Source organism: Sabethes cyaneus, chromosome 2 (assembly GCF_943734655.1).
Source record: "Sabethes cyaneus chromosome 2, idSabCyanKW18_F2, whole genome shotgun sequence".
Taxonomy (NCBI): Eukaryota; Metazoa; Arthropoda; class Insecta; order Diptera; family Culicidae; genus Sabethes; species Sabethes cyaneus.
Window position 1 is genome coordinate 177,709,748 of NC_071354.1, and position 23,246 is coordinate 177,732,993.

At 41.1% G+C, this 23,246-nt stretch overlaps 1 protein-coding gene across 1 annotated transcript; it reads left to right on the forward strand.

Moving 5' to 3' along the window:
* Nucleotides 1–422: 422 nt before the first annotated feature.
* On the forward strand, nt 423–22,432 carry LOC128738624 (protein fem-1 homolog B). The gene is made up of 6 exons (XM_053833911.1): nt 423–966; nt 19,245–19,984; nt 20,095–20,790; nt 20,856–20,958; nt 21,029–21,170; nt 21,252–22,432. The coding sequence occupies exons 1-6, from the start codon at nt 796–798 to the stop codon at nt 21,407–21,409; spliced, it is 2,010 nt and encodes a 669-aa protein (XP_053689886.1). The 5' UTR covers nt 423–795; the 3' UTR covers nt 21,410–22,432.
* Nucleotides 22,433–23,246: the final 814 nt, after the last annotated feature.

Below are 23,246 nucleotides of genomic sequence, written 5' to 3' on the forward strand. Positions count from 1 at the left end.
GTCTTGCGCGTATGTGAAAATGAATAGAGTTACCAAATATTCAGATTAAAAATGAACTCGCCCAATCTGAACAAGGTGTTTTTCATATTAGCGGGGGTTGAGTGTATTTAATATTTACATACCAAACTTGTTTTAATATTCGTGCATTTGGCATTTCTCACTTTTCTTTACTTTTTCCCGGGAACAAATTTCTGCTGAGCATCCAACCAAACCCACCGCGGTCGCCGATCTGGCTTGACAGTTTGTTGCAAAACAAAAATATGTCAGTTTCGGTTTTGATTTTGATTGTTTTTGATGTACAATTTCGTACTATTTTGGTTCTTTTACGTGTGCGATACGGTGTTTGTGATATTTTCCTTTTTGCATCGCAGTCGCATTTTCCGAGCAGCAGTTTTCCATTGCGAACACTTTGCTCGATAAACGATCGTGCCGCGCACAGTTGATTCTGTGCAGCCTGCGAACGTACGACGGTGTACTGCTGCGTGGGTGTTCTTATTTAGCTCATTTTGTGCGAGAAACGAACGGCTGAAAACGCGCAACAAATTTGCACGATCGACTCAGTGAGTGATCAACCAGCGAAAGTGCAAGAGAGGAATACCAAGTGGAAATTCGTCGTGGTTCGACTTGCGTCGCGTAGTCGGAAAATTCCTCGCACGCGCTTTAAAGCAGTAGCAATTGCTTTGTGAAAAACTTACGCTCATTTCATAACATTGGCAGTGAAAAAAACGCAAAACTTCCCAGTTTCCGAAATTGGAAAATTTAGCTAGCACGGCGAATACCATTTTCAGTGGCCGAATGGATGAAGATTCGGTTGAGGAAGTATATCGTCCCCGCGGTCGGGAGTTCAGTAAGCTGTCCCTCGTGCACCGTGTCTACTTCGCCTGCAAGGATGGGTTTCCAAAGCTTTTGCTAGCCACCCTTAAGGATATTAGCTGTGAGCACGATCGCCGGGCTATCGTTGAGCAGGTTAGTTCAGTGATGTTCGGCCTAAGTAAGGTTTTAATCCGATATCTCTCGGCATCTCCCCAGTGAAGGGATATTTCGATTTAACGAGCTCTAAATGGGCATCTCTGGTTAGCATCCTTTCGCACGGCATTTCGTTCGTTCGTTCGTTCGTTCGTTTGATCTATATATATTTTTATATACGTGATTCATTATCTGCAACATCAGTTAATGAACTGTGAAGCATTGTACAGCTGAAAATGGTATAGGATTTATATTTTACTCTTAATGTGGCATTATTTTGCAAGGCCTATAATAGGTATTTGCTTCATAAAATCAAAATAAATTATGTGATGCATGCATTGTTGATATTATTTGTACACCTTAAGTTCACTAGTAAAACTGACGTGACTGGGAACATTACTTGTGCAAAAAACTAATTTTATACTCAACGTTTTTTTATGAGTTTTTTTAGACTCAAGATAATCTACGAATTGATAAATCTAAATCAGATCTGATTTCACAAATAAATGTAGCTAATGGAAGAAAAGCCTGCAGCTCTATTACCCTTTTGTAAATTTTGATTTGAGAGGCATCAAATAGATGATCTGAGAAAAAATACTACTTCTTTCAAACTTAGATTCAAATACACCAGTAATGACAGAGGTTGCCAATCTACTAATCCAAGCTTCCAAAGAGATATAAGCTGAGAGTGACTAAATCAAGCTCGGAGCACACAAACGAAGTCAAGCATGTTTTACCTGGAAGTGCATCAAACGTGCTGGTTGAAATATTTATAAATCGTTTAGTTAACTTGAACCGTGATTTATTATTGGTGACTCAGCTTTTTATGCGTGCTGAGTGAAGAAAGAAATGCTTCTTAGTTTGCACAAACAAAGAAGTATCTTCTTTTGTGCTTTGCTCCTTATCTTGGTACATTGGATACTGCGCATCAAAAATTCGTAGTGCGTCCTAATTTTTTGCTAACTGGATATTTTTCGCAATTAATCTTATTTTTAGGTCAATTTTTGATTCACCAGATTAGTCACAGCACTGCGCAGAATTTGACGAGGTGAAACAAACAGTTGGATTTCATCCGGATCGGATAGGATGATTTTGAAAATGCGCAAACATAAATACGCACAATGAGAGCCGAGACACGTTAGGAAAATGCTGATGCTATGTAAACACAGAAGAAAACTTACATATGGTCTGCGAGATTCCTCTAATGATGTCAATGCCCTTACCGGTTTCACTTTGTAAAGTGATTGTACAAAGTAAACCTTTGTTCTCTATTCTTTTATCTTCGATTTTCTATAAGAATAATCTTCTTTTTCTTTTCGGGATCGGAGCCAAAAAGCGTCTTTTTAGACTGTCCTTGAAACAGTTATAATTCTTAATCAGGTATGAAAAAAGAACGTTTCAACGTTGAAGCGATCAGATTCAGATTCATTGACATAACTACAAGTCAGTGACAAATACTTTGTTCAGTTCAGACAAATAGTCTGTACAAATTATGACAAACCTCATGTTCATTGCTTGATTGCCTTTGAGAAATATAACAGATGCAGACGATTGATTGTGTGCAGTGTATGAATCTCAAAACAAACACAAGAGTAACCTTTTTTCTTCGAGCAGCTAGGTAATATTTAACACTGTGACCGACTGCTGAGCATTCTTAAGGGAACAAAATTTTGTGATTAAACAAACATTCATTATTTGTCGTGAACTGTACAAATCATGATCTGTGTGTGTGGCTCACAGATTTGAATTACTGATTTTGCATCCCTGCTTAATTACTTAGTTAGATAAAAAAAGTTGTTCTAAAGATATGTGTAGTAGATTCATTAAACTAAAAGCAAAATAGACGTGTTATAAAATATAAAGAACATAAAAATAAGCGCTTCTTAATACTCTTAAATGATCTAAATTACCACTGCATAAGTTGTATTCTGTGACCTTAAAATGATTGAATTCTGGAATCCTCATATGTCGTAACTATAATTCCTCGATTATTCGCAGCATTAATCGGCTTATCGGGAGCTTGGTGAACGGGATGCTGTCTTGAATTAGGTAGGAGTTACTCTAACTAAGTGGATGACCGCAAAAAAGAGATCTTTTATTGCATCGTTATGGCCTTTGCCAGCCAGCTGTCGAAATGAGACTTCACATTGGTAAAAAACGACAGCACTAAGATCGCGTTCTTGGGGAGGCGGAGAATGGTTTTGAGTTGGTTTTAGAGCAGTGCGAATTCCTGTTATGTACAATGAGAAAAAGGGGAATCTGATTGCTAAATAGAGCCGTTGACAGAAACAGAATAATGTTGTAGGATAATGGACAAGTTGTGGATTCACCAGCTTTGGATGAAGTGAAAAAAACAGTAAGAGAGGTGAAAAGTGGTAAAAGGGAAAGGACGATTTTTCCGCTGAACTTCTAAAAGTCTGGATCAAATAGCTATATTGAGCAATCAAACTGGTCAAATTAAAAGTATAATTTGACGATGAAATGCCAGCGGACTAGTGCGACGAGCTCATAGGGTCATCGATTCGAGTGTCGGGTCATAATTCTCAACTCTATATGACGAACAACATTTCAAAAGGTCCAATGTGCAAATGATAGATTGTCTTTACGCCTGCTCTCTCACGCTTATCACGGCGTATATTATACACAAATCTTCCCCCCATCTTTTTCCATAGACTGAGGCCGTTCGAACAGTATTTTGTTGGCGAATTTCAATATGATTCTCTAGAGGGACTTGCCACAACGGACCAATCGTTTACCTTGCGATAGATCCTTGAGAAATTTCGAGAATTATAACATGCGGGTCCATAATTTTTTATCGCTACTGGCCTGCAACAAATTTGCAACGTACGTCACTCGAAAATGGTAGACTTCTAGACTGGGTCTTTATAAGCAACAGCAGTGAGGCTCAGTTGTTCGAAGAGCCATCCACAATTTTAACGTTTGACCATCACCATAATAGACTAATCTCAAGTTTTTAGTCTTGACCTTGAAATGCGGTCATACATATATATTAATATTTTTTGAAACGATGGTTCTACAATTGATGAAGGGACGGTAGGGGAAAGAAATGAAAATTTTTTGTAAAGGAGGGGAAGAGCGGAAAGGAAGGGGGGAGGGGGGTATTGGTAACTACGCTTGACAAGTAGTCATTTTGACTCCTACCTTTTGTCCAATGCTGGAAGGTGCATGAGTCGAACCAAGCTATAATCTGAGATTATAACCGGATTCGAACCCACAACACCCGCCAGGGCATATGTCTCGCTGGTACTTGTACCTTTGAACCATAGAGGCGCTGAACAAAAGGAGACTGCAAAATCCATGCGACACAATATGTCGTCTTTGCTTAGCGCCTAATAAAAGAGCAACTACGGTAACAAAAATTTTGCTGCTCAATTTGTGAGCATTTACACATTTTGACTAGATTTTTCCATTTATTTCTCTCCGCGAATTTGGAACATCCCCCTGAAGAACTTCATTGTAAGGTGCGAGACCTATATATCGTGTAAGTAGCAAATGTTTCGTAGATGATTCAGAGCGAGACGTGCTCCGGTGACCCGCCGTCGGAAGCGCCGGCCCCCGCAGAAACAACTTCTATTTAGGTACATGCATTTTCCTAGATTTACTGACTAGTAGGGATTATTCCTTAGTTAAGTTCGAACGAGCGGCAGCGAGTAAGAGCAGCATGTACCCAACGTTTGTGCAAGTTGAAGGCCGTGAATATTTGTGCCGCAAGTTGTGCAAGTTGAAGGCCGTTAAAACCAAAGACGACTGATCTGGTGTTAGAGGGTGTTGAATCTGCTCAAGCATCAGCCGAAGTTTTTGATTCATGATATAGCGAAGACAGCGGATGTTTCCATCAAAGCAAAGCAAAGCCTTGGTGCTACATTCCGTTATCGAAACTTGACCTTCTGTTTTTATACGACAGACTTCGCAGCCAGCTGTTAGAGTATAGGACAATTGCAGGGCCAGTTGGTGGTACGATCCTATTAACTCTAACAGCCTCTCCCAGTCGAGATTCGAACATACGACGACTGGCTTATTTGGCCACCGGCATACCTCGAAGCCAACAGGGAGGCAAATCCATGTTTCCATCAGGTTTGTTAAAAAACTATGAAATGTGCTAGCATGCATGCCATCAAGTTCATCAGCATCCATGCACTGAAATGGGACGACAGGCAAAACACAGTAACACTTTCACTAAGCAAATCTACCGGGAAGAGTACATCCAGGAGGGTCTGCTGCCCTTCTTATGGTCTTACGGAGGCTAAACACATGGTGTTTTGGTCTGATTTGACATCCTGTCATGCGCGACCAGTGTTAGCCTGGTACAGAGCCTGGTTTTTAGTACGAAAAGACGTCACCCCAATGAACCCGCTGGAACTTGATAGGTTTTTGGGCCATCATTACCGCCACATTTCGTAAACTCGTACTCCTTAAAATGCTAATTCATTCAGTGGTAGTCTACGGCCAGGCGTAGGCGCTGAAGAAAAGCAACCGATTAGCTCTGATTGTTTTTGAGCGTTATCCTGCGATCAATTCTTGGCGGCCCATTGCGCTGCTTGCGGCGAAAAAGGGCTGCGCATTTAAACGAATGTGAGCGAAGTTGCGTCGTGCCGTAGTAGCGTTTACTCTGGCGTCACTCTAAGATGCAGACGCTTGCAGTACACGAGGTATACCAGGTATATGAAGATGTAGATAATATCATAATAGCTGAAGGTTCAAACACGAATGATTGATTTTTGGAATTTCAAAAGTTTTTATACTCAAGATAAAGGTTATTTTAACGAAAATGTGGTTATTGTGTTCTGACAGACAAAAAGAATGAAGTGAAAATAGTTTTCTGAACAGAATTTTCAATTTGGACGTAATTCCAAAATTTTTTCAATGCATATGGTCGGTGTTAAATCAGGCCGGACCAAGTCGCAAAATCCAAAAAAATAAATTAATGACAGTAAACGATTAAGAATTTTCTATGCTACATTTTACTCTAATCAGATTACATAAATGTTGCACACAACCAGAGATATGAAATGATTTCGAATAATTGATAGCTTTAAATTACACAGCAGCAGCAAATTTTGAACGCATTTTTTTCGAAATCAGAGTTTTGTCACTTAGTTCCGTCTGACTTAACACCGACGTGTGTGAACCTTAACCCATTATGTCCTAGTGTATGAAATTTCATACGCAAAAACACCCCAACTTTGCAAAAAGGTCGGCAAAATGTAAACTAACCGAGTGAGGGGTTTTCCCTATGCCTTCTAGTAGAAAATAACTCTCACTATGTTTGTTTACGTTTTGCAGATCGGCAGATCGAAAAGTTGGTGCCGATTTACTGCTGAATTTCAATAGTTAACATCATTAGTATATCAATACTAAGGCCGTTCCCAACGCTGTTGTATTTTGTATGGGCTGGTTTATTTTACAACTAGAACTAAAACTGGTCATTCGCAATGCTGAGTTGCAGTTCTACTTTTCGAGTTCATTTTTGAAACGAATTTACAACTGCTCGACAGTTCTGTTCTACTTTTGACCGAATCTGAAACACGGATATAACTCTGTTTTAAATATTTTTGTCAGTATGTGTGCGACATGTTATCCGAAGCAGGGCTTGAAAAGGGATCGCAAGTTGAATGTGACTGCCGTGAATGCGAACTTTCCGCATTCAAACTCCGCTTTTTGAACGATCATTTGACTGTTTTTTGAATCCAGTCAATCTCCCGCTTGCGCTGCTGCCGTCTTACAATTCATGCGGCATCTCAGCAAAAGCAACCAGTCGATCTCCCGTTTTGCTTTGCGCTTTGAGAATATAAACTGCAAACTGACTGGAAGCATACGGTGACGTATTTTTTCGTTTCTCTTTTTGTCTCCAAATCGGCTGCTCACAGTAATAGTTTGTCACCCGGACGTCGGTTCGACGCAAGCAAAATATTCGTTTGTATTGGACGGAGTCCGACTGACTTCTTCCATGCACACGTAGTGGTTGTTTTTTTTTTGTAGTATTGAATCATACGATTGTGCGGTTGCTTTTCGTTAGCGTGGTGATTGCCAGTCATTTGACTGTTTTGCAGTCATTCGCTGCTCCAAACGGTAAAGGCAACTTGATCGAAACAAAAATGTCAACAAATTTTAGAGCGCGTTCGTTCTGCTGAGTGCGATCGGCGTTTGACTGAGCAAACTGCCAGTTATGTTATGCATAGCGTTCGTATTCCACCTCTAAACGGACGGTGTGAACTTGAATGCGCGTTGGTGTGACTGCGGTAGAAAAAAAGGATCGGTCGAAGCCCTGATCCGAAGTGACAGGTTAAGTACTGTCAAAAAGTGAAAATAAGAGAAATGTTTTGAAACTTTAATTTAGTTTTCAGAACCTCCTGTTAATTTTTGTATGAAAGCCTTCGTTAACCTACGGAAGGATGAAGTTCTTTCGCACATTATTGCCCCTTTAATGACTATTTAGACCACTAGAGCAAGTGGGGAGCCCAACAGAAGTCTCAAATAAGAAACAAAGGGTGTGCTGCCGGTGTGACGAAACGCGATGCATGTGTCTGATTTGACGATGAATAAGCTTCAGAAAAGGCCGATTTCAGCAAAACCCAGCGGCAGGGATGGTTCGATCACTTTGACTCGCGGTAGGGTTTGTAGCAGATTCGAGATTGGTTTTGGGGATGGGTTCGTGATAAAAGGTCATGACTTGGGAAGGGATCTGTTTCATTGGCATCCGAGTTAAAGCCAGTGTTTTTGATGGATAAGAATTCGGAGATACACAGGGTGTCTCACCAGGCGGACTTAGCCCTTCATTAAGCCCCATGATAGCCTAACGCAGTTTCAGCTTGCATGCTTGCATGGACAATGGACTTCAGTTCATCTCAAAAGAGCTGAGTGCACCAAATTGTCCCCGGGTTCGTCCAATATTGAATTACTGGCGGATAATGAAGAGAAAGCTAAAGATGAAGAAAACAGTCACCAACGACATTGATCAGATGAGGAGTTCGAGATGCCGGCTGGTCGGGGTCGTGACTGGGGAGGCTGTGCACTTTCCGGGACGCTTAGTAATCCGGGACAAGCCATCCGGTTTCGGGACTGTCCCGCATAATCCGGGAGTCTGGTCAGCCTATCTTAGCATAATGCGTGCTTTGCTTTCGCTTCTGAAATTTCTACTCGAGATGGATTATACGCCGTGCACGTTCCTGATTTTTCCTTGCCTGGACGAAAAATAGATTCCGGTGTGTTTTGAACAAATATCACCTGCACCTCTCGTGTAGCGTCTGCTATGAGCTAAAGGCTATACCGGGTATGCCTGTTGTGGTTGCTGACTGCCAGTTAATCTACGCTGAAACAACAAATCTACCAAAAACCAACTTTTACTCACTAGCCATACCGATCGGATAAAAACGTCACAGTATTCTGAGCACAAACACACATAAAATAAGGTGGCGGCGTCGAAGTTTTTAAAACATGGCATTGCGTAGCACATGATGCAGTTCTATTTTTGTCAGTTGCAAACTTTAAATTTGTCGAGCAGTTTAAAACACAATTGAAACTTTGCGTTGGGAACGGCCTAAAAAGATAATTCATCAATCTGATGTGTGTGTGAGATGATCTGTCAGTTTTTGGCATTCCATCTGTATTTTCAACAGTGCAAAGTTGTGATAAATGGTTGAAAAAATTAATTTTTATATGCATGAAAATGACTGCATTTTGTGAGGAAACGTGTTACGTGAAATGTAAAATAGTTTAATCTGTCACAAAATTCGAAAAAAAATGTAAGCAACATAAAATTTGAGCGTATGTGACCTTGAAACCATTCGAAATGACGTTCAGTTTCTCAAAACATTCGAGCTGTAATATGATGAATTATATACACCATTCCTCGTGATTCGTTCTAAAATGGGGTATACCTGGGCCACAGACAAACAGACATAACTCTTGGAAGAAAAATCAACAAAAATTATCGTACCTCACATTTAGCCTGAACACTAGCACCATCTATGATCGACATTCCCAAATATCAAATAGCAATATGGGTGTCCCTCGAAGTAGCAAGTATTTTTTATGGGGAATTCCCCTTCTTTCGTCAAAAAGCGCCACTTTGACCAAAACGGAAACATTCCCAACTAAGCCCAAATTTGAAATGACGGTTTTATCGGTACGATGAATGGAAAACGAGTGTTATGTCTGTTTGTCTGTGCCTGGGCCATGCAACCTTGCGTTGAAACTAGTATTTAGAAGCTGGTTAAAGCTGGACGGATATGCTGGGAAGGACAAGTGTCTATCAATGCAAGATAACTATCCTGCATAAATGATATAGTTGACGTTATGTATTATCGGCGACGGGAGGTTAATTCTTTGATTTTAGGTCGCAACAAAATCACTATCTTCAGGTTTAGTTGAAAATTTTCGGTGAAATAATGAAACTGATGAATATATCGCGTAACGTTTCAGCCTATTATTCTTCAGCTATCGGCCGACGCCTGCAAATATTTATCACCATTAAATTATGTTATTTAGGTTTTTGTCAACAATCAAATTCGCGAATTACGGAAGGACATATCTTTGATTTCGCCAACACTCGGATTTTAGAACGGATAGAGAACCAGGAGACCAGAACAACAGCGGAGATGTTCCACATCAAAATCCTAGATGATAGCAAAACCGTAAATCTACAGAGAGAATGCGGAACATTTAATGCTGCATACAACGGTCTAGTCCTGAAGCTTCGTCCGAGTAATAACAACAAGCCAGTTGGACGGAACGAAAACCAGCCTGCTGCTGAAGGCTGAATAATTAATATGAATGTGGCGTAAATACTAGAAGAATGTAAGAGTTTTGTAATCTGTGTTTTTTGTACTGTTTAAAAAAAATTGTAATTCGCGAATTTGATTGTTGACCTAAATAACATAATTTAATGGTAATAAATTTTTGCAGGCGTCAGACGATAGCTGAAGAATAGTAGGCTGAAACGTTGCGCGATATATTCATCAGTTTCATTATTTCATCGAAAATTTTCAACTAGACCTGAAGATAGACGGGAAGTTATGCTAATCATTACTTATTGTTACATAGGGTCCAGGGGCGTAAAAACCAGAGACACCACAAAGGTGTATGTTTTGGTGTGACTATCGCAAAAAGAACACAAGCTTTGAAACAGGTATGTACGTACGTACGTACGTAGGATACCGAAATAACTATCTGTGATATATTTCTGCGGAGAATAATTTGTCTTACGAGGTATTTTGTGTCTGAAATATTTGTGAAGTAAATATTTTGTAAAAGTCATAGTAGTGAAATTGAATGAAAAATGAATTGCTTCTTGTATTTCTTTTGAGATTCTACTAAGACGCTCAACAGTAACTTTTTTGGTTATTTGAATTCAACCATTTAAGGAGAAATAACTATCAAACCGTCCAATTTTAGGGAAAAGTAAATAAATTTTACCGAATTGTTCACAATATTATATTTTGAACCTGATTACTAGGTCAGTACCTAGGTATCTAAGCGTGAAAAAAATATATTTGTTTTAAGCAGCTTTCGCCTTAACAAAAACTTGGTGCGTCTTAAAGACCGTTTTTAAAAATCTTTAGATCTGCATAATTTTAGGGGAAGATTTAGGTTGAAATAGCTTTTCATCTGAGCGACAGTTATGATGAAATACCGTGTGGGAATTTCGGTGGAATTGTCTTTTAAGAATTGGAACAGGTCGAATTCCGCACTTGCTCGTGTAATTGCGCGTTGGTCGCGTTTTGCGTTCAATAATTTGGTCATTAAATTTTGCGACCATTCACCCGGATCATAAACACGTCGCAATTCCGCATGCCATTGCGCGGCGACAATTTTTCACCACGTGGACGTCGGCAAACTCTGGTCATGATCGCAGAGTTTCCGCTTTGATTTCGCGCGTGTGTCAGTGCAAATACGCTAGATTTGCGCTCTTGTTCCTTTCTTCCATATTGCTGTCGTAGGATATTTACCGCTTTTGGTATGTGATTGTTGTCTGTGTGTTGGTAGGATGAATCTACTCCAACCAAAGCAAAACTTGACACACTGAAATCCGATGGTTGAAGGACGGTTTCTGAACGGATTCACGGGATTGCTTGCTTTCACAAATTTCTTTATTCGTGATATTTTTAGCTGGAATTGCTAAAAATAATTAGTACCCGTCTGGCATCGAAATCGCGGCCAATAATATGCATTTATGCATACAATATCAGCTGATTCAGCTGTTGCTAGTTGTAGACTGATTTGCGCTGCACATCCGTGGTAGGATAGAGACGCAGTTTCAATTTTCTCGGTAACGACAGAATCAAAATTGTAAGCACGTTGATGCTGTACTGTGCGAAGGTGATCCTCGGGGAAAACCGTTCAGCAGTAGTTACTCGTGTGTGAGAAAGCAGTGCGTCCGATTTTTGAATTCATAGGAATAATATACATCCGCAAGCAAGCAAAACAAAAAAGTCAAAAATAGCACACCTTTCGTTGTTTTACTATATTATTTAACAACCGCGTCGTTACTTCTCGCGAGCGGTGCAGGGGAGACTGTCGTTCGTGTCATTAATTGATACTCAAAAGCTTCCGGTTTGTTCTCGTATTGAACCGGCTTGTTTTGCGCTTTCATAAATTAGGGAAAAAGTAATTTATTTGCAATATTATGTGCCACATTATTTTTGTATTATAAATTAGTCAAACTGCTATAAAGTTGAGAATTACGATAGGAAACAATCCCTCAGCCGTATTCGTCTATAGAGAAACGTTGAATCCTGCTGCGGTGGGATATTAGTGTACTAACCAATTACCCGGTCACAGAGGCTGTTCTGCTAGTTGGCGTCCGCTGCATGTGACCAAAACAATGGAGATGCGCGTTAATCTACTGTATATAATGGCAGTCATGTTTTCTGTCAGCTACTCTGTCGTTTTATTTTTGCTTCAATCGAGGCAGACAGAAAAAATAAAAGTTCTCAGCGATCGGACTTGAGCTCATTTTTCCGTCTGGTATTGATAGTCGTTTTGTTTGTCAAACAAACGGCTTTTCGTGTCCCATATTCATGGCCAAGTGTATCGATTTTTTTTCGGGTGGTTCAATTTACAATGGTTGTAATGTGCAGTAAAAACAGCTGCCCAACGACGCAATCAAGGGGTTTTCTTGTGGGTCAGTTGGTCAGTTGAAAATAATTACTGTTTTTTCTTTGAGTGAAATTTCTTCATGGGTATTAAATCGATCATGATAAAATTGGTAAAAAATACACCAAGAATATCGGAATTTTGAAGTTTGAAGAAAATGTTTGATGCGGACCTGAAGAACGCGATTCTGCGGCTGCAGCTGACCAATCCTATCGCGAGGCACCAGTAGCAAATCGAAAACCTGGAGAACCATGCAATTCCGGTTGGCAGCGACAGTGAGTAAATCATCGAAACCTTGGCAAGCAGAATTTAAGATTTCCAGTACAATCTGGACGCCGCGGCGTTTTCTTCGGCGACTGGTATGCGAGATACGAGGACGTTTTTACGAAGGACGGTCCTGGATGATGCTGCCCTAGTGAGATTGTTTCTACGCAGGCTAAGCACACCCTTGAACAAGAAATACGCAAAGACCATTCTTTCCATCCGTTTTCCATTGCCGTTACCAGTGTCTGCAGTACTCCAAAAACGTTGCAGATGACTTCATATCGTATGCTGCCCTGAACGAACACTGTGAAGCGTTTTAACTCTCCAAGCTCACACCGATTCAATTTAAAGCCCGTTTCATCTGCGAACCTCCGCCCGAGCCAGATTGATTTCGAAGCTGGAGGCCGATGAAAACGCAGTAGGAGACGCAGGTAAGGTGAATCTGGAGAACCTTGTCGGAGAATGTCATCGTATGGCCAACCTCAAGCAGGACACACTGATGGTGGGGAGCAAAGAAGCACGCAACGTCAACATTGTCTCTCACATCCAAGAGAATCCTGCCATGAAGAACAGCCAAAAAGTACCCAAACACCCTATTGAAAGTGCGGTGACCAGCACTACGTCCGTGAGTGTCCGTTCGCTTCGCACACCTGCTCCAGTTGTAATCAGTAAGATGTGATACTGGCTTTTGGTCACGGGTTTCGTGCGAAAATATTTTTCGTATAAAGTCGACGTTTCGAAGGATATCCCTTCAACCTCAGGACAAAACGTATGCAAATATTTTCTTAGTCTAGTAATTTGTGTCATTTGTGTACATAAAGTTGTCGGTTTCTCTATAACAGACCGGGTAAAAGGGCACATCGAACACAGATTGAAGAATATCGACTTTAAACGAAAAATAAATATTTTCGTACGAAACCCGTGATTAAAAGTCAGTACCACATCTTAAACAAAACAAACGGTCGTTTTTACTGTAATCAGCAAGGAATGTTATTCTTCCAGTAGCAACCTTGGCCGATCGAATCAGTTGAAGCCCAAAGAGAAGAGACGAGAAGCATTTTCACGGTTTACAACATCTTATTGTAGCTTTCGACTGAGTTTTGTTTTTCGGCTTTGCAGTCAAATTGCTGATAAAAACGAACATTTTTCTTCTACTTTCGACGTTTCGATTTATATAAAATCTTTTTCGAGGATTAGAAAAGTATAGTTATTCGTCTATCGACTTTATTCAATTGAGCATTACAACATCGGAAGCAGGCGTGAGTTCGTTTCGGCCAAGCTCAACGGTGTAGGAGTCAAACTTCAACACGACTCGGTGTCGTTCGACATTACCATCATCTCGAACGAATCGTGGATCAGCATCGGGCAACAACCCACTCAACCGACGATAAAATCTGCAGTTACAGCTCCCGGAGGTAACCTAAATCTTCTTTCTGAGAAGACCGAGATCACCATCGGTGACGTTACCAAAACTAGTCGCATATTTATTTCGGACTACACTGTACTCAGCGTTTTGGGAATCGAGACTATCGATCTTTTCGACCTGTAATCTGCCGATTTTTTTTATGAATATGAATATGAATATGAATAGTGGGGAAGAGGGGCCTCTAACCATAATAAGAACCTACTTGGCCCTAATAACCTCTACATGCAAATTTTCACGCCGATTGGTTTAGTAGTTTTCGATTCTATAAGGAACATCCCGACAGACAGACAGACAGACAGAAATCCATTTTTATATATAAGATTCTTGTTGACTTTTTCACGGCGACGAACCCCAACAAAAGTGACCAGCTTTTTTGGTCACATTTTAATAAGCTCCGCTCCGACGCCATCTTTTCTTCGCCTACCGTTAGGGCTGGCACCATTTCCCGGTTTGTCGCACCATCTAAATTGCTTTCCCCGCCGCCATGGGTCTCCACCTGGGCGCCATTCAGGAGTTCATCGAAGTGTTGCTTCCATCTTTCGGTCACCGCACGATCATCCGTCAATCCGTCCATTGTTAACGCTGTACATTTCGGCTCGCGGCACAAAGCATTTGCGGGATTGATTCAGTTTCTGGTAGAGCTTTCACGTATCCTAAAAACGATGCAGTTGCTCCAGCTCCGCATATTCCTGCTTTTCCAGGTAGCACTGTTTCGCGCGGAAGATTTGGTTTCGCTGTATATTCTTTTTGTGTCATTCCACATTCTGACGTGTGGCACTGCGCATCTTGGCCGCCTGCGCAATGTGCTCCTCATCTATCACCCTCCTACATTCATTGTCAAACCAATCGTTTCGTTGATTCCGTTCCACATGCCCGATGGAGCTCTCCGTTACAATGCTAATGGCTGTTTCGATGGCGTTCTAACAGTCCTCGAGAGAGGCTTATCCTCTTCCGGCAGCGCAGTTTCGAGTGAGTGCGCATGAAAGGTACTACGTACGGCCATGTTTATGGAGACAGCCAAGTCGATAAGTCTTAGCCCAGTCTTAAGGTCAGCGGGTGTACACTGAACCCTCCGATTACCGATTCCGATTCCCTTTCAGCATACGATCTTGACTTCACCGAGATTGGTTAACCGATCTCCACCAAGGCTACTCGTATGCCGACCGGTGCCACGAGGAGGTAGGAATAGGAGTTGTTGAATAAGAGGTTGTGAACCATTGCACAATGTGTAAAAACGAGCTCATAATCCCAAGAATTAGAAGCCGCTGTTTTGAAATTTTACAAGATATCTATTCCTATGTAAAAAATGCAAGAAATCGATTGATGATGGTTTCATCTTGCACAGACTTCGGGAAGTGGTCCATTTTGCAATATTATCCTTAAAAATCGTGATAAAAGCTAATTAAACGGTATAAAAACTTATTTGCCGCCCGTAAAATGAACTCAAATAGCTTCCAAACATTGTCAAAACATCAGAAGAAACCAATCTCATCCATTCCATACTGTGCGAAATGCGAGAATTGTCCATTTTGCCCTATTCACCCCCGTGTACATAGATAACCTAATTAAAGCGATTAAAACTAACTCATAGGCAAAAACAGTCTTCAAAAAAATGTGTATTTTATCATACTGTATAACTTTGGAGAATACTGACGGTTAGCTACCCACCTTTGGCATCTAGGCACCAAATTTGCCCGCAGAGCGAGCTACTTCTGTCCCGAAAATTGGCACAAATGCCAATATTTTTGTTAAAGGAGTCTTTGAATAATACTTGGGTCTTAATAATTTGGGTCGTTGCGCACGCCGAGTGCAGCTAGTTAAAAAATAAAAAAATCCAAATTGAAAATGAAACCAGTTTCAAACTTTCCGCAAGTAGGGTTTAGTGCTAATTCCCGTTGTAGTAAAAAAAGTTACTTCAATTATCGACATTTCTTGGATGGATGTTAACGAATACCTAATCTACAGGATCTTGGGCTAATTGGACTCCAACACGCTTACCTTCCGATCTGTGTTTTTTTTGTAAGAAGCAACTATTATATATGAATATGAATATATGGTACTACCACCTGCCTTAGCAGAACATCCGTTCATAGCAATGAGCCTATCATGTCAAAAAGAGTTGAACATATTCAACGATTGGTCATGCTTCCCAACTCTTGTATGAAGGGCCAAAAGGGAATTGGTCGATAAGCAACATCACTTACACGTACCAGGGATTTAGAGAATCTCCTTCCAAGGGCTAAGTCACCTGAGTCAATCGTTGAATAAACCGTCTTAATGCAGAATGACTCCAGCAGGTGGGGAGAATAGCCCGCTCATTATCCACGATGTGTTGTTAATCGGGCCAAGATTAACCCTAGAAAGTTGACTGTTTCACTCTCCCTAGGCCCACCGCTTCAAACAAGTGCTCTGATGGTCCCTCCCTCTCCCCGATTCTAGTTTATTTATGAAATGTGGTATATATGGGTAAAAATAGAACAATCTCACCAGCAGTCCTTCGAATGGAATAGAGTTGCGTCCTTTTAGTTTCCATAAGTGCTTCTAATAATTAATTTAATTTTTCTTCTAGTATCCAATATCCATGTGCAGTATTAACACTCGTATTGGCCAAAGTTTTCACTATTAACCAGATCGTGTGGCTCCACCGTCTGCCCAAAACCTCGATTATGAGATCAGGCAGCCGGGAACCACATAGTATCGCACCTCCTAGCTTGGCTACTCAATAGAGCATTACCGGGTATGGCCACGTGGAGGCGCTAGGTAGGGGCTTGGGATAGCTAGAGCTATATTGGACGCTCCTCATTTGCCTTCCCCATTTCATACCCCTTGTTCTGCCGATTTTTTTATGTGCAAGAAATATTTTATTTATTAAAAAAAAAGAAGAAAACTTATCCAATTTAATTCTACTATGTATATTTTATTCACGACAGATACGTATTTCACCTACAACTTGTAGGCTTCCTCAGTGTCTGTTTTCGTTTTTATTTATTGCCCAGTAAATATGTTTAATATTATAAGCCTGAACACATTCAGCGGACTAGTCAGTGCGCGATTCGAAATAATCTCTTACTTTATCTAATATCCAAAACCTATGCGAAATTGTATTTTTTGTTTTGTTTCACAATTCGGCATACGTTTACTTAACCCATTACCTTGTTTCCTCGTTGGTCATACCAAGCACTAAACGTAGACCATATTGTTGAGAGTAGATTAGCAGCCAGGTCAACATCAACGCCATCCAACTAACGCAAGATCAGTTCATCAACCGGTTTAAGTATCAGTTCCTGGAAGTTTTCCAGAACACGTTGGGTAAGTGCATGAAAGCGCAAATGAAGCTGTACCTGACGCCCAACGCGCGTCCTGTCTACTATCACAAGCGATTCGAAAGGCTCCAGAAAAACGGTATCACTTCTCCGGCTTAATTCTCGGACTGGCAGCTTCAATAGTCGTATGCAAATCAGGCAACGTGCCAGTTCATTTGTGCGGAGATAATTCGACAGGGCTGAACAACCCGCTGGAATGTGACCGGCATTCTCTGCCAAATCCAGTTGACATCTTTGGGGAACTAGTGGGAGCACGTTGTCTCATGCATCCTGACTTGTCAGTCGTCTATCTGCAGGTGGAGGTTGAGGAAAAATTCCGCAAGTTGCTTACCGTGAACAAATCAGTACCAAATGCATTCTTACGTTTCATCATAATCATGGTGGCCGGCATCCCTGCAGTCAACCCGTAATTGGACGACATCCTCATTCAGACAGGAGTAACAAAACTGAAGCCATTACCAATATGCAACCTCCAGATCAAGCAACTGAGGGCTTTTTTGGATAATCTGCTCAAGAAGGACGTTCACTGATGTTGAACCAAGAAATCATTCTCATTCGACCTTTTCAAGTCCATTCTACTGTCCAATCTGCTGTTCACTCACTACGACCCGTTAAAGCAGATCATTGACGCAGCAGATGCATCAATGTATAGTCTTGGTACTGTCATCATGCATAGTTTCCCATCGGGTGAGCTAAAAGTAATCGCTCACGCCTGTCGCTCACTGACGCCTGCGAAAATAAACTACGGACAAGTACAGAAGGAAACAATGGCCCTGATATTCGCAGACTCACTTCCACAAGATGCTGTATGAACACCATTTTGTCTTGCAAACCAATCACCAACCGATGCTCAAGGTTTTCAGCTCAAAGAAACGTATTCCAGTTTACACAGAAAACCGCTTGCAGCGTTGGGCCCTGACATTCCTTTTGTACGATTTCGACATTCAACATGTTCTAACGCACAAATTTGATAATGCTGACGTCCTGTCCCGGCTGATGTCATCCCAACGTTGACCGGATGAAAATTACGTTGAATCTGAAGCGAAAGCAGTTCTCCACGGCATCATCAGCAGTCTACCAGTTACGCACCAGATGATCGTGGCTGAAACGTAGAAGAATACAGTTCTGCAGCAAGTGGTCAACTTTCTCAACAAACGGTTGGTCATCAAATACGAAACAGATTGCCGACCCAGATGTTAAGGAATTTTTCGCCAGACGCGATGGACTTCAAGTTGTCGAAGAAAGCGTTTTCGGCGATCGACCGAAGTTTTGCAAACGGATTATTCGTAGCTCCATCGTGGACACCTTGGGATGGACCGTTTGAAATATCTAGCGTGTAGTTGCATCAACTAGACATCGTTGTTCGACAGCGCAGCGTCAGGCTATCGAGTCAAAATGTAGGTATTATGGAGGGTACGTACTATCGAGGGTACGTACTGACGAGGGTACGTACTAACGAGGGTACGTACTATCGAGGTATACCTGTATTTGTATCATTTCTTGTTTTTGAGAAATCGCTAGTCTCTTGGCATAGAGGCCTGTCCCGGCGATACACGACTTCCCCCTACGATAGATTATTCGTCAATTTGCACCAATTGCCTCTCTGTCAGTCTCGAGGTAGGATGCTACTCTAACGAGTTATTCGTTGTATGTTCGAATTTCGGCAGGAAGAAACTGTTAGAGTCAAGGATCGTAGCACTGGCCACGCAATTATCCTGTAATCCAACAACTGGCTGCGAATTCTTTTGAATATTGAATTCTTAAAACAAAAATGTCTCTGGTTTGTTTCTTCTATTTATCATTTTTTAGTTTTATTATTCCGAATTGAGTGCTCTACAATCAAGACAGACGATTATTTATTGCGTAAAGGATGTGTGAATCAGGCATCCACTCTTACTTGAACTGAATGATTGATTTAACAGGAGTATCATTGCTAGCGAAATTCCCCTGCATATTAGTCATCGCAATAATTTTTTTCTCACATTTTCCCTACGCTTGAATGAATGCAACGCATCCAATCTCACAATTTTCCACGGTCTCCGAGAGCCGACGACATGATCGTGAACTATTTGCAAACACATGACTCACAATGTTTCACATTACACTACCGTAACGACTGTATTTTTGATTTGTTTTGTTTTATTTTGCAGGAAATCAGCGAAGATGAGAACCAGATCCACACACCGTTAATCGTTGCAGCACTACGAGGTCACTACGAGGTAGTTCGCATCCTGCTGACCCAGGTACAGCCTAACCTGGAGAAGGAAGGCTGCGTCAAGTTCGACGGTCACCTAATCGAAGGAGCTTCGGCTTTGTGGGTGGCGGCCGGGGCAGGGCAGTTGAATATCATAAAATTACTAGTTGACCACGGTGCCGACGTTAATCATCATACGCGAAATTTATCAACCCCGCTACGGGCTGCCTGTTTCGATGGCAGATTGGACATTATCCGTTACTTAGTGGATCACAACGCGAACATAAACTTTGCCAATGCCTATAATAATACCTGTCTGATGATTGCCGCCTACAAAGGGCATGTCGAAGTTGTCGAATACTTGCTGCAAAATGCTGCTTTGTCAGATGAACAAGCCAACTGTGGAGCCACAGCGCTGCACTATGCGGCCGAGTGTGGCCACCTGGACATTTGTACTATCCTACTAGATTATGGAGCTGTATTTAAAAGGAATGAATACGGTATGACGCCAGTGATCTGCGCTGCGGAAAGAACCAGAGAACCGCTGGTGCAACTTTTTGTTAACAGGCCGAATCTACTAACACGGGAGGAGCAAATCGATGCGCTAGAACTGATGGGGGCATCCTTCGCCAATGATAAAGATAACTATAGCTTGGTTAAAGCTTTTCACTACCTCATTTCGGCGATGGAACTGAGGTACCTAAGTTTTTGAATCATCGTGCGTCTCCATAAATAGCTCCCAAAAGGAGACGCATGATTGTGTTTTTATCCTGCCCAATTAATATTATTACGATTTTATTTTCCAGATATGAAGACAGCGAGAATATCATTCGAAAGCCAATTCTGCCATCTGTTCCAGCTTATGAGAACTGGATCGAGTGTCAAACAATGTCAGATCTGCAGGCCATTCGCTACAACCACAACTCTCTGCACATGGAATCACTTACAATTCGGGAGCGTATCCTTGGTCGACACTGTCCGGAGGTAGCGCATTCGATCGTTTTTCGTGGCGCGGTGTGCGCAGATAACGGTCGATTCGATAGATGTGAAAGTCTTTGGCTTCATGCAATGCGCTTGAAGCAACAGAATGCTTTTTCCATCCAACGTGATTTGCTTCGGTTTGCACAACTGTTCTCGCAAATGCTTTCCATCAACGTGACGTTGCGGTTCGATAACGTTGTTAATGTACTGAACGCATGCATCACGGAGCTAGCGTTGAACCAACTTAAACTAGTCAATCCTGGACCGAAGGATATAACAGAAGTGATATCAGAGGAGTATGAACTGAATATTGTGACGGTTTTATATCTAATCACGATAATAACAAAACTATTGAAAATAAAGACTATCGAAGTTACGGAGGATAACCTGAAAGATGTGTATCGGCTGGTCTACAAGCTAAATCAGATGTCAGTACGACTGAGAGATGACCAGTCATTGCTGCACTTGTCGGTGAACGGAGTCACGCCAGTGGATGATTTTCACACGGATGATATATGTCGGTAGGGTTGATAATCACATTTTCAAAGAATAATGTAAAATTTTCTAAATGTTTGATCACTTTCAGATTTCCTTGTGTTGATACCGTCAAACTGTTGCTAAAGTGCGGTGCCTCTGTAGCTGTGGTGGATACAGATCGAAATACCCCACTGCACACGCTTTGCTCTACGGTAAATAGGATTCTCGGTTTTAATTATCTACTACATGCTAACAAATGTTAACACTTGTTTCGCCTTGCAGCTGGAAACTGCCATCATTCGGATGTCCGAAAGCGATGCCAAAAGAGTGCTTCAAGAGTTGACAGAAACATTTATCGACGCTGGAATCCACCTGGACGCAGTCAACAACGAGGGGCTTAAGGCTTCCCAGGTTTGCCGTCAAAGTATGTGCTCCATATTTCAACCATTTAATAATTTATTAACATCCTCTGTTTTACGTTGATGAATTATCCACTTTCCGCTAGGTTCGATGGCAACTTTCATCAAGGGCTACGAAACACGTGCAGCCAACTTGCAGTGCCTGGCCGCTCGATGCATAGCTCAGCACCATGTGGCTTATAAAAATGTGATTCCTCGCCAACTGGAGACATTTGTACAGTTGCACTGTTGGGATAAGTTTTGAATGAAGGTGCCAGATGCTTCGTTTGTCTTCCAAGCCAAAAGCAACGCAATAAGCAATGGTCGTGATGGGTGCAACTGACTGCTGTGTCTATGTTAGTCTTTTTATTTTCTAAATGAAATGCTCATGATTCGTTACAGCTGGTTTCGGATGGCAGCACGTCAATTTGGTAGCTAGAGTTTTAATATTGATTCAACTTTCAAACAGTGTAACGACGAAAAAGAATGTAACAACGATTGTGATTTGTGCTGGTGAGTGGCAGCAGCATTCAAAACAGCTAGGTTTGTTTATCTTGTCTCTATTGTGATTGCCACGTTATTATGGACGACGGTTTTTTTAAATGAAATTAAGCCATGAGATTATTTCTTCGCAAATTGCTGTGGTAAATGGATATTTTACACAATAGTAAATAAAGTTAGTAAACTATTAAGGTTTTTGTCCTGTATGACGTATGTTGTCTGTAGGTGGGAGTATTTAAATTATGTTTTAGAGCGTACTTCCACAAGTATTTTATTTTACTTTAATGAAATCGCAATTAGGAGAGTGAAAATTTTATGAAAGGTATTAACAAACATTGGGCAATCCACAATGGCATCGATAACATGAACTAAATATGCTGGGTGGCCTTAGCTGGGTTGTTTGTTATGTACGGAGAGATAGTAGCTATGAGTGGAGGATTGAATGCGGGTAAACTTAGTATTGGTAGTATTATTTTCACTGCTTCAGCTTATGTCAAAATTTATTGCTGTTTGTATGGTTGGGTTTACCCTATTTCATCGGTGCGGTGTGTTTATCCATCTATGAATAATAGATATTGCAGAATTGGAGCAGTAGCTGGTGTTGATTCGGTTGACACAGTTGTTGGTAATTTTCATCGTCGATTTATTCTTGAATAAAAATACTCGAATATAACGCTATATCTGGGTACATGACACAAAGCGTTTTGTGCGACGTGATAATTTCATTTTTTCATACATCGTCCATAATGTTGTGAGTAAATAAATAAGCCTTTGAGAGTTGACTATTCTGAACGTTTAATATTGGCCGATTAGCTAAAAATAGGAAATCCAATTTATAGAATATCAATGCCAATTCATATAAAAATTTAAAATAGGAAAATGCACATTTCTTGCATTTAAACCAAGTTTTTAATTCCAGCTTCAAAATTTGAAAATAAAAAGTAGAAGACTATTAAAGCTCTAGCTGTGTAACCTGAGTAAATATGAGGGGAGGAGCTGTGTATCCGTAAGGTCACCGAGTCTGTTTTGATAAGCTAATGGTCGTAGAATCAGGTCAATCGATGTGACAGTGACTTCAGCATGGGTTTTTGTTCTCAGATCCCTCATTACCCTTCTTTCCTGTTAAATTCTATATTCCCTCGATGAAGCCTCTTGACCAGTAGTGTCCAGGTGTAGGCCTTGCGAGGGCCAAATCTGTTCTCTTCATGAATCTGCGGGCCGCAATGATGTCTATACGACCGCAGCTTTCATTTCCCAGGACTCCCCACAACATTAATACCGCACAGCATTCAGCTCCACAACATGCCTTAGAAGTCACGACATCACGCTCACTTAGTCATTAAAAACTTAACTTATAATTTCTCTTCACCAATCCTTCAAATCAATCCGTGGGCCTCATGGATCACTTCCAAGGGTCGCTTGAGGCCTACGGGTCGCAGTCTGAGGTCGTCACAACTCTTGACAGTACAAAAATATAGTCACTTTATTTCCTTAATATGAACTCATCACTGCAACCAATATGTACAAGGGTTAGACAAAATGATTGGGACAGGCAAAATTTTGGCAAAAGTCAAACGGTTATAACTTCTATTAAATAAGAC